The sequence below is a fragment of the Excalfactoria chinensis genome, chromosome 6, assembly GCF_039878825.1.
Source record: "Excalfactoria chinensis isolate bCotChi1 chromosome 6, bCotChi1.hap2, whole genome shotgun sequence".
NCBI lineage: Eukaryota > Metazoa > Chordata > Aves > Galliformes > Phasianidae > Excalfactoria > Excalfactoria chinensis.
In genome coordinates this window covers 23,402,406-23,415,176 of record NC_092830.1, presented here as the reverse complement: position 1 = coordinate 23,415,176, position 12,771 = coordinate 23,402,406, and the positions used below count along the sequence as shown (strand labels likewise).

Genomic DNA, 12,771 nt, shown 5'->3' with positions numbered 1-12,771 from the left:
GGGCCTCCCTGTGCAAACAGAAAGCAGTGTATTTCTCAGTTACATCACTTTGCAATCTAATGCTGTGTTGTGCTCAGTGTTTTTGTGGTGATGCAAGTCTTTCTTTTTTTTTTTTTTTTTTTTTTTTTTTTTCTTCCTTCAGCCGGTTGGATTTTCCCCATCTTACAGCACCTCGCAGGTCTCTTCTCTCAGCAGTACGTTGCCTGAGTGAGTGGAAACACACAGATCAGCTGCAGGTTTCTGTCTACAGAAACAGAGTGAAAGAGAAAGAAAAGGGTTGGGAAAGCAGAGACAAATATTGACCTGGACTTATAGAAAGACATCCAATGGCTGAATAAAGAACCCCTGTTCATGTTTTGGGATATTCTTTCAACTGGCTGGAACGAGAGCGGATCAAAAGAATGGGAAATGCCAGCAGACCCTTTAGAAGAATTGCTTATTTCTTATGCCTTTTATCTGTGCTTTTGCTGACTGAAGGGAAGAAACCAGTGAAGCCAAAATGTCCTGCCTGGTGTACATGTACCAAAGATAATGCTTTATGTGAAAATGCCAGATCTATTCCTCGCAGCGTTCCGCCTGATGTTATCTCACTGTAAGGGCTGTAAGCATTTGGTTATTTAATTTATGATTTAAAATGAACTGGGATGTGTGGTGTTTTCAGTGCATACCGTAGGATGCTTGCTGCAGGGAGTACCTCCAGCATTCAGAATCATCAGCTAATGTGTTAAAATTGTGCTGCATTCTTGAATTCTGCTTTTTACATCCCTTTCATCTGTCTGTCTGTCTGTGTCTGTGCACGAATACCATTTCATACCTGCTTCTGTGCTGCAGGAAACCTGTAACATTTTTATTTTTAAAATATATATATATGTATATATTTTCAATACTTGCATAAATACATTTCTCTGTGATGACCAGATCGGTGTTATAACCATGCATATGTGAGACTTCATTAATATAAGGTTGTTTTTTTCTTCTTTCCAGATCCTTTGTGAGATCTGCTTTTACTAAAATCCCAGAAGGGAGTTTTTTGCTCACACCATCTCTGCAGCTTCTGTGAGAAATATTTATATGATACAATTTTTGTTAAGAAATGTATATGAATCCATAAATAACGTAATAAGGTTTTCAATATTATTTTGATGGGAAATAGGAAGAGAAGGCTCGTTAGATGACAGAAACCAAGACTTTTTAGTAATGTGAAAGAAAGTGCATGTTTAATTTTTTCAAAGTCCACGTACTTGGTGTTTTGCAGGGATTTCTGTTGTCGGTGCTACTTTGAATGATTGCATTCTGGAGCTTTTGGGGACAGAATGTGTGCTATCTTTATAGGACTTTAATTAATATTACAGTAGGGATTTGAGCATTGCAACAACTGATCCTGTTTCTCTCCTGCAGCCCTGGGGCCTGAACACAGTATAAAGCTTCCCATTTGCAACTTTCAACTCTCAGAGCCCCCCAGGCCTTTATGTTCTGTGGGACAGGTCCTGGACTCCTTTTCCATGTAAAATTGCCACTGACTTCTGTGGAAGTTTAGTCACTTCAGTGGGAGTTTTGCCTTGCTAGTGTCTCACCTTGGCCGTATTTATGATTTCATGTTTTTTGAAAATGTGCAAAAGTAATGAAAATATTCTTCTAATTAAAAAACAAAGCAAAACACACACACCAAAAAAAAGCATTTATTTTAAAATCAAAGACTGTGATACATAGGAAGAGAGTGCTTTTGGACATTTAAAAATTGGTTGTGTTTCTATATAGGGATTTTACAGGTTCATAGGCTTTCCTAGAAATGTGGGCATACGATTACATAACTGCCAGCTATACAAAGGTAGAGGGGGTGTAACCTGAACTGTTTATAGTGGATGTGCCACCAGCATGAAACACATCCAGGCTGCTCTCAGAAATCTGGCGAGAAAGTCAACCTGATGTGATCAAAATCAAAATTAGACATCTGTCCCAGGCTGACTTGGCGTGCAGGATAGATGTGGTCAGAATTGTCATGTTGATGGATTGGAGCCCTAGCGCTGTCTCGTTAAAGTGTTGGTGCACTGATAGCTGAAGCCCTGACCCTAGCTGTACTCTGCTACCTCAAGTGGAGCTGATAAGGAGGTGCAGACGTACTGTACAATTTTGGATACAGGGTAAATAGGTAAATGCAGTTACTATGGAAACCTAAATGCTTTTCCGTTGCGCTTTATTCCTGAGAATATTTTCCCAGGTGGTCACTGATCACAAAAGGGACAGATTTCACACACTGCCTGCAATGGGCCTTTCAAAGGAAAGAAAAAAAGAAGCATTGGTGGAGCTTGTATCTGAAGAGCGAGTAGGACATCATCATCGTCTCTCCTGGCTACGATGTGCCACCTACACTCAGCAATCTGCTGCCAGGCAGGCGGGGATGGGCAGGGTGGAGCAGGACAGACACATTCTGGTGGTTTTGAGTCATTATAGTGCCCGAGGGTTGTGGTCTCCGACAATGGCTTTTGGCATTTTGGTAGTGGAAATAATTTGCAAGGTCTGCCTTAGGCTTCGCTGGAATGCATGTTCTCAGCCGCTGTTAATAACACTGCAACAAAAGCTGCACTCCCGGAAAAGCAGTTTTTGTTTCCTTATGGGCTTTGACAAGTGATCTGTTAGAATGGTGCAAGCTATCCACAGATTACTTCTGCTACCCAGCAGTTCTAAAAATACTGACTGCTTGTCCAGGTGTAACTCTGACATGGGAGCTGAGCTGCTTGCCATCTTCGGGAAGGCAGAAGCAGGGCTCTATCTGTGGTGCAAACGCTCCAGTTTCTATGTGGGAAGGAAAAACTTCCACATTTGGCAGAATATAGAGTAACGCAAATAAGAATATGGAAAACTATGGTTAATTAAAGGAAGTTTTAGCTTGGTATGATTATAGCTGTATTGGTAGGTTTAATTTAGCCAGTGGCAAGATTTAGCAGCCTGCACATACTTTTACATAATAGTCTCTCCAGTATGCCAGTCACACATTTCTGAGTGTGGAATATGTCTGTTTCTATTATTCTTTACTACTGTTCTTACTGTAGTAATGGTAGTGGTCTCTGGAAAAATCATGGTCTTAATGTACTAAACACTGCACAGCAGTCCCAGGGCAGGAGAGCTTTTCTTCTTGAATGGTGCACAATGGTATGTTCTGTGCTCTTCGTGTGGCAACAAAACTGTGCAGCACCTATTGAGATGAGTGAAGTGCCAGCAAAAGCGTTCCCCAAAAATAGGGGGCATCTCCAAGCTCTCATCTCCAGCACTTGTAGCTGTGTCTACCAGGCAATATGCACGGGGTCCCCTTATAAATGGATGACATAGAAGCACATGGAGAGGAGGGAGGTAAAGCATTGTGATAGAATTCATACTTGCCAGCAGCCCAGCTCCTGCCCCACAACAGGGTCCTTAGCTGTCATGCAGTGTTGTCTGCTTCTCTCCCCACCTCAGAAGTAATTTGGTGGAGATCAAGCACAGCTGGCTCTTGAGGTCAGAATGTGGAAGAAAAGGCACCTTGTGCATCAGATAGATGTGATACAGACAGTGGGGGGAGGTACAAGATGTGAGGAAAATGAGCTCAACTGCTAGACCTGTGCCATGATCCTGGCAATCTCTATAACAGCCATAGTATTTAAAGAGATACTACCCTATTGTCATAGCATACAAGCAGGGCAGAATGCAGAAAAATAAATATTATCCAGAGAAACCATGTCAGAAAATAGAGTTTCCGATAGCGAATTTACTAAATCGGTCTTCAGGTTCATGGACTTTATAAAAATACTTATTTTCTCTAGGAGAAGAATCTATTGTTACTAACCGAAAGGATTTCCTGATTATATTTTTGTAAAAATATAGGAACATACTTAAAGTGGAAAAAAGTGCAGTCTGCAGTAGCCTAGCGAGAAAAACAAACCAACTGGAATTTATTCTTAATGCAAACTACAAAGGAAGAGATTAACTCATTCAGTGAATTAATTCATACTTGAAAATCTTGAATTCCTGAATGCCTAAGGATATCATAGTGTAAGTCTATTCATCCATCAGGTCCAACTTAATAAAATATAGATATGTAACTAGTATTCCTTTGAGGAAAAGTAAAGTTCATCTTATTTGACAGTGCCTCACCATTGTAAGGGTGTGGCAGTTCTGTGCTGCATTAAAATGGGCAGATGCAAACGTGGCTGATGATCATAAATAAAGCTGGAAAAAATCAATGTTAGTCCACTCTTGAGGGCTACAGGATTACATAAAATTAACTGTGTTGCCAGTATTTTTACTGCTAGGTGGATGAAAAATACTTGCATCTTCTGAGAGCTATCTCCATCAGGTATTGCATGGCCTTAAAAAAGGAGTTCAGATCTGAACACCAACTGAATTAGAATAACCCTAAGAAATTTCACATTTTTTCTCAGGAAACTCTCAGTACCCTCAGGTCAAACATGCTCACAAGTTTAACTTCTAACTAAGGATTTTTCCTACCTGTCAGCTGTGTAAATTCAACCTGGCTTGTAAACTAGATTTTTCCTCACATTTGTCATCCAAAGTAAGTATTTAACACAATTTGGACTTCTGCAGTACTTGAACATTTCACTGTTGTCTGAGACTGTCCTCAGTGGCTCTTGCACAATGCCATTGTTTTATTGGCATGATAAGCCCACGTTTACATCCTACAGAAGTCAGTGGAATTTTATCAGATAGTGCCAGTATGCAAGACAGTGAGCTGCTGGGTCCTTCCATTGCACCAGACAATACTGCAATGTTTCAGCAGTGTGCTTTAGCCTTGCGATCCTGTAGTGCTTACATAGGCAGACCATCAGTGGAAGCCTGGCCTGCTATGGATCAGTTGAACCAAATGATCTTAGTAGTCTTTCCCAAACTTAATGATTTTGTGGATTGCTGAACCATTTTCTAAAGGCGCTAATAACCTAATGGCTATTTGTTTTACATTTCTTCACACAGGTTGTTCACGTCCAACACTTTTGATGTTATTAGCGATGACGCTTTCATGGGCCTTCCTCATCTAGAATATTTGTGAGTGGATAAGATTATTTTTCCTGGCATTATTGAATTGAGTGGGTGGGCTTCCACGTTCCAGGCACTGCTTTGACCAGAATGACTTTACGACCCATTACAGGTTCATAGAGAACAACAGCATTAAGTCAATTTCAAGAAATACTTTCAGAGGACTGAAATCTTTAATTCACCTGTAAGTAAAGTGGTTGAATATATTCCTTGGTATATTTAATATAGTAACTGAATTGCTGCGTTGTTTAGTATAGCACTTGTATATGTAGCTAGTCACATTTGTTTAAGCAGTACTACTGTCCTTTGGATTAGAATGCTAATCTTTGTGTTTCCACCAAAGACTATAAACCATGGCTGTGTAGATGGCTGGGACCCCAGCAGCATCTGAGCAGTGTATGTGGTGGCAGCTTCCTTTCCTGCTCTACTCAGGGCACTGAGGATTTCCAGATGAGCCAGGAGGCACAGGAGAGCAGGGTGGGTCTGGGCAGCTGGTTTCTGGTGAGGTGAGGTAGAAGGAGGCCCAGTTTGTGACTTGAAGGCAGCGATTGGCACTGAGGTGCCATGGTGGTGCAAGCCAGCAGGACAGAGGCAGGCCTCTTCCCATGCACCAATCTGGCCTGGGTCCAAGGCAATATTATGGCCATCCACCCACTGAGCTGTATGGAGGATCTGCCCTTACGTTTGAGCAGAACCAGCTACAAACCTGCACTGCACCCTGTCCCCTGCTGAACCCCAAGCAGCCCATGATTGGGGTCTGTCACACTCCTGGGCACCAACACCAGGGCCTGTCATTGGGCTGCCCCACCACTGTGGGCAGACTCTGCCCTCTGGGTGCTGGCACCCACAGAGGTGTGGCTCACACTGTGCTCAGGAGATGAAAGGCACACTGGCAACAAATACATTTAACTGCAAACACAAAGGTAGCAGCCTCACGCTCTCATCTATCAAGATGGTCTTTACACAGGCTTTTGATTTCTATCTGACATCAAGTTTATGCGTTAGCAACACTTCTGTTTTTGCAAATACAATTCTTATCATGAGAAAACATTACAAAGATGCTTAAAGAGAAGGAGGCTAAAACATGCGGGGTGTGCCTGACGTGGATTGATACACAGCTCTGAGCATTTGCATTCTGCAGCATTTATCTTGGGGTGCTTGTCACAGGCAGGGGCGTGGATTCTGACCTCTTGGCCCTAGCACAATAACCTCAAGGAGGGCTTTGAAAGAGGATCATTTAACTTTTTCTTTTATATATTTAGACATAGGAGAAAGCAGAGGTTCAGACTTAAATAGTTAATGCATAAACATAATGGTTTAATTGCAATTCATCAAACCCTTTACCACATAGTGAATGTACCATAAAACATTTCCTTTTTGGTCAGCGTAGACAAGACTAACAGCTGCCTCAAACAGTGACTGCTCATGTGCATGAAGTTACTTACAGAATGGCTCTAAGTCTGAGGAAGGGGAGACAAGAAAGGTATATAAGCAGGCTGTGCACATTCTATAAGAATCCATATTAGAGGTACAGGAGTAATTGTAGTATCATTAAAAAGGCAGATAATAGGATATGGCTGGTAAGTGGGACTCTATCTTCGAAATATTTATGCACATGAATAGCTTTATATTCACAAATGGTTCCAGTACATTATTTATTATATTCATTTACTTATTTAGTAGCTGCTACCGCCTGTGAGAAAATTGCTTTTCCAACATAGAATAAAGCAATTTCTTTTCCACAGAGTGTGCAGTCCAAGAGTAACATCTTGTCTTGACTGTGATGTTGATTTCAGGGGACACTCCAACACTTTCATAAGGGAAAAACATATCCAAAAGATAGAACCACACTCAAGGAGCCACTGTGGTTTGCGTGTGGTTGCACACACATTTTTGGAACACAGATTTGTGCAGCATGCTGCTATTGCACATGGAGAGCTATTCATCAAGACAGTGAGGATTTTGCAGAAAATAATCGCAAAGGCAGCTCCATTAACAACGGAATGTGAATAGTTTAATCTGTTTGTGGACCTACTCCCCACCCTTTGGGGGGAACTGTACTTACATATTAAAAATAATCATTTGGCATCCTGAGGCATTTCTCATTTAAGAAACAGGAGAGTGTTTGTGATACATAAAGTATAATAAAAAGAAACACAGTAAACAAGCACAGAAATTAGTTCCATGGAGTTAGAGAAGAATATCAACTTTGTTCTGTTTATTCTGTTCATTTCCTTTTCACAGTATAAGTTTTGCAATGCAGTAAGCTATCCAAACATTTGTATTTTTATTATGCAATTATCTTTGATAATTACAGAGTGTCCTTATTGTAAAATAGAGCCATCTACTATTTGTTATGCAACACATTTCATTTTCTGCTTAGGGTGGACTGAGGAAAAGAAAACACAATTGTGTCTTGACTAATTTACTAACTCAACGTTAAAACCTTACAATTAGGACAGGGAAATAATTTCTACATATATTTCTATATTCCATATATCATTTTGGTTGCCTTTCTTTCAGAATTGTGAATATCTGTCCATGAGCATAACTGCATGTTTGACTCAACCCTTACTTTCTTATTACAAAGCAAATATCAGGTACAGCAGCATCTAGGCCAGTGTTTTGTAACATACAGGCATGCTTTTTAGCAGTGGAATATAAAATGCAAAGTTTTCATCCAAAAATTGGCAAATGCATAAACCTCGTATAAATTTTTCTGTTAGTCATATTCCCATGGCAGCAGTGAGCCACTGTTATTTCCAAGGGCATTGTCCCTTTTGGTTTGATATAATCCAGGTCATAAAGAAAATATAGGGCATTTTCTTGCAAGTCAACTTAGCTTTATCCACGAGTTACCTGACTTTGAAAGAATTGCTCCTGAGTGTAAAATTAAGCACAAAAGGAAGCACATGATCCATAGACCAAAGTGTTGCAATCAGATCTACTTTGAGAGCTGGGAAACTAGAAGGGACTAATGGCATCCCATATTTACTATTCTGATAGGGGTAAGAACTCTGCTTTTAATGAGGCAGTTGACCCAGTAGGTCTGGGCCTGTTTTTCAGTTCAAACATGTGCCTAAATATCTTTGCCTGGCAAAAGAAACTGTAGTTAATAAATAATTTTTGCATGTATAAGTAAAAATAGAAAAGGTTCTAAGAGTTACTAGCTACACATTCTGACTGGGATATTAAATTAGAATTATTTCTTTCCATTTTCATTTATTCTCGTAAGAGATAAATAATTATGTTAATCAAAAGAGACATGAGCTGTACACTATTGCATTATTCTTTTCCTGTTGTGCCCTCGGTGACATTCAGAAGAACACAGACCTTTGGTGGACTTACAGAGATTTTTCCATCTGAAATGTAATACAGTCCTTCTTTAAAGGCTGCTCACATTTCCTCCTCACCTTACTAGCTAGAATGCTCGCTGCATTTACGGGATCTTTCCCAACATTAAAAATCAGGAATTAACACTATTTTTGCTGGTCTCACACACACATACTTACACAGACCTATTTTGGGAAAGACATTCGCATTGATCAGCAATTTCTTGTCTATCACTGCATCTTTCCAAAAATTATAAGCTAAGCCTAAATCCAGTACAATGAAATCTGACATTAAGATTTAACTTCCAGAAGAGAGACAAGAAAGTGGGAGGTTGCAGTAATATGAACAGAACGTATTGGTATCTCCTAAGGAAAACATTAGTAGGTCCAATCGTGACTAATTGTTTTAAAATAATGGTGTTGGCAAAACACCAGAGGTGACTGCACTTTTTACCCTGCTAAGTGAAGTGCTATGAATCCTACAAGGCCGCTGAAGAGTCAGAAAGCAGGAGGAGGCAGGAGGTTTCAGTGGAAGGAAGAGTCACAAAGTAAAAGAGCTATTCTTACGAGCAGTCTTGTAGAAATAAATGCTGGAGAATAGTAGGGTTCTTTATCTTAAGGAAAAAGAAAATGCACAAAAACAAATAAACAACCAGCACAGTATTAATCCTTGCAAAAAAAATAAATGTCTAATTTCATGAGCTAGCACTGATACTGAAGTATCTTCTTTTACAGGAGTCTCGCAAATAATAATCTCCAATCGCTTCCAAAAGACATATTCAAAGGCTTGGATTCTTTAACAAATGTGTAAGAAAGCAATTAATTAATCTATTAATTGTACTAAAAATATAAAGAGATGTTTTTAGAGGACATTCTGAGTATCAATTCAAACCAATAGCCAGTAATGGGATCTTATTACTGGGTAGAGAGTATACAGTATGGGTAGGCTTGACTTTTGGCTGGTGTTATTGATCGGTTGTTTTCGTTTGGAATATTTGACTAGTTGTGAAGATAAGTGATATTGTTTGTAGTTGTGTAAGAGATCTGCATGCTCATTAAGTCGGTGAATAAGAAGGAAATGTCCTAAGGGATACATGAGAGAACATGATGTGAGGGGGGGGTGGAAGAGACTTAATGGAAGTGATATATCTGTGTCCAAATAAGTTCTGGGAAAGCCGTCTTTTATCACAAAAGCTTAAGTGAGTAAGTGCCATATTTCATGCTAAATTTAACTGCAAACAAAAGCAAAATACAAATTTGTTCAAATATACAGCTTAAATACCAACAAAAATACAAAATATAGATAAACAAATAAACCCTATAGTTGCTTCACTGGAGTATGTTCTGTTAACAACATCCTAAATTGTGGTTCACCTGATTTGGGATAAGGACAGCAGAACATGCGCTCTGCTCCTGGCACAAATAGGGCAAGCTGAATTCATAGTGGCAGTAGCAGGTTGTAGAGATGGTCAGTGTGTCCTGCATCACTGCTTGGCATGACTGGCTGTGGCCAGCTGGTGACACAGTCTGGTCCTGGCACTTACACATTCCTGTCCATACTTTCTGAAATCTGACCAGTGACAGCTGTAAAAGACTGAACTCTTTTGCTTGCGTCTCCTAAACCCCTAAATGAGCACATCCAAAGGAGACAGCAATTACTGACTGGCTGACCATCAAAGTACATTAATTTCTGTTTTATCTAGGATGTTCATGCTGAGAAAGGGTAATCCCAAGAAACAGAGTCCCCAAATGTGGGACAGTCAATTTGGTAGGCCTTCATGAAACTCCAGACTTGAGGAAATCAACAAAAACTTCCTACTGATTATCAAGTTAAGCTCTCCTTAATAGAATTAAATCTGTGCATGTTCTGATATGTGGATTTAACTGTGGGTCAGGAAAAATTAATCCAGGAAGCCATCAACTGAGAATAAACAAGAAAGCACGTATTTAACAGGAGCCCAGCTTGTTGTTGTCATGCAAGGAGGAAAACAGCAGCTGACTATTTATTTCCAATGTATGATTTATTTGTTGTAGAGATCTTAGAGGCAATGCATTTAATTGTGACTGCAAACTGAAATGGTTAGTGGAGTGGCTGGGCAGCACCAATGCAACTGTTGAAGACATTTATTGTGAAAGCCCACCAGAATACAAGAAGCGCAAAATCAATAGCCTCTCCTCAAAAGAATTTGATTGCATTATTACAGGTAATGTCCTTTGAATTATATACATTTAGTAAAGTCAAAGCTGTATCTTTTTTATTGTAGGGTCCATTTTGCAGGAAGTCTACATGCTGGCTGGAAGTTTCACTAAAATCACTATGAATTCTATGCAGGTGCAAGTCTGACACAGGAAGCACTCAGGATTTGTGACTGACGTTGCAGCTTCTACTCAGACTTTAACACGAAGGTTATGAAGAACCAGGGCACAAAATAGCACTTCTTTTAATTGAGAAAGATTGAAAAACAGATTACAGTGCTCCTTTATCATCAGGAAAATTGGACTAGTGATTAAATACTGTAATTTGTAATAAAGTGTTACCTGGTAAGCAGATGTTCTTTCAGTGCAGTATGGAACGCATCTCTGTAATTTTCCTATGCTTTGTGCGCTTTTGCAGAATTTGAAGTTTTTCAGTCCCTGCCATATCAGTCTCTGTCGGTAGATACTTTCTCATACATGAATGATGAACATGTGGTTATTGCACAGCCTTTCACTGGAAAATGCATCTTTCTTGAATGGGACCATGTAGAAGTGATGTTCAGGAATTATGACAACATTACAGGTATGAGCATTGCTCGCCAAATAACACTGCAACAGCTGATCCAGAAACAAAAGTGATGCTAACCCTGTCTTTTCTTTTTGTAGGTACTTCAACTGTTGTGTGTAAACCTATAGTTATTGAGAGTCAGCTGTATGTCATTGTCGCACAGCTGTTTGGAGGCTCCCACATATATAAAAGAGATATTTTTGCTAATAAGTTCATAAAAATTCAAGATATTGAAATCCTTAAAATCAGAAAACCCAATGACATTGAAACTTTCAGGATTGCTGAAGACTGGTATTTTGTTATTGCAGACAGTTCAAAAGCTGGTTTCACCACTGTTTACAAATGGAATGGGAATGGATTCTATTCCCATCAGTCTCTGCATGCCTGGTACAGAGATACTGATGTGGAGTTTCTTGAAATAGCCGGCAAACCACATTTAATTCTGTCAAGTAGTTCCCAAAGACCTGTAATATATCAATGGAACAAAGGAACAAATGAATTTGTTAAGCGTTTTGATATCCAGGATATGGAAGATGTATATGCGGTGAAACATTTCAGAGTGAAAGAGGATGTGTACATTTGTTTAACAAGATTTATTGGGGACTCTAAAGTAATGAAATGGGGTGGTTCAGCATTTCTGGATTTACAAAGAATGCCATCCCGAGGGTCAATGGTATTCCAGCCGCTTCAGATACGTAATTATCAATATGCCATTCTCGGAAGTGATTATTCTTTCACTCAAGTCTATTACTGGGATGCCGAGAAAGCAAAATTTGTCAAGTTTCAAGAATTAAATATACAGGCTCCAAGATCTTTCATACATGTCTCCATCGATAAACGAGATTTTCTCTTTGCTTCCAGTTTTAAGGGAACTACATTGATTTATAAACATGTCAGAGTTGACTTAAGCGCATGACACTCATAAATCTGAGATTACATCAGACTTTCTACCGTAAGTGGACAAAATGAACTAAATGCATGATGACTCTCTTATCTTACTTCCAAATGAATGCCTTTAAAAGTTGAGATTGCTAGAACAAAGTATTACTAGTATCTTCATCTTTAATTGTCAAGTCTAGTGATGTTGGAAGTTGCATTTTTTAACAAAAAGAAATTAAATTAACTGTTCTTTGCATCCACAGTATGTAAATATGTGTGCAACTGCATCTGTTGCTATAAAGAATATTAAGATGTACTTTTCCATTTATTTATTCACCTGTTTGAAACAACTGCCAAATAAAATGTTTACATTTTGTGTCTTTCACATTCCAAATATTATTTCCAGGTGATACTTTTTCTTTGTGTATATATTATACACATACGAGATAAAGTGGAGAAAGCGTATTGCCCAGTGCTGAGTTGTACTGCATGGAAGATGCACAGAATTGAATATCAGGTGGGTTTTATGTATAATCAGAAGGTTTTGATGCAAATGCAGCATAGAATTTCAATCCTATTAGCAGTTACCTGTTAAAAGAAATTACAGAGAAATCAACAGAATAAAAGCAGATGTAAAGGTCTTTCTTTCTCCACCTCACACTGAAGTAGCACAGAATGTATCTCTGGAATGACACTTGGGCTGTCATTGTGCTGAAAGCTAAAAGCACAGGTAGCATAATTTCTGTATCTGAGCTGTGACACATCACTTGC

General features: G+C 39.2%; 1 protein-coding gene across 2 annotated transcripts; it reads left to right on the top strand.

Annotated features, from left to right (window-relative positions):
* Positions 1-12: 12 nt before the first annotated feature.
* On the top strand, positions 13-12,385 carry LGI1 (leucine rich glioma inactivated 1). Of its 2 annotated transcripts, none has more exons than XM_072339517.1 (8): positions 13-592; positions 985-1,056; positions 4,963-5,034; positions 5,138-5,209; positions 9,093-9,164; positions 10,392-10,561; positions 10,972-11,136; positions 11,220-12,385. In XM_072339517.1, exons 1-8 carry the CDS (start codon positions 402-404, stop codon positions 12,035-12,037), a joined length of 1,632 nt encoding a protein of 543 aa, XP_072195618.1. In that variant the 5' UTR covers positions 13-401; the 3' UTR covers positions 12,038-12,385. The 2 variants fall into 2 exon arrangements, with proteins under 2 accessions (XP_072195618.1, XP_072195619.1); XM_072339518.1 differs by having other exon boundaries at positions 141-601.
* The last annotated feature ends 386 nt before the right edge of the window (positions 12,386-12,771 follow it).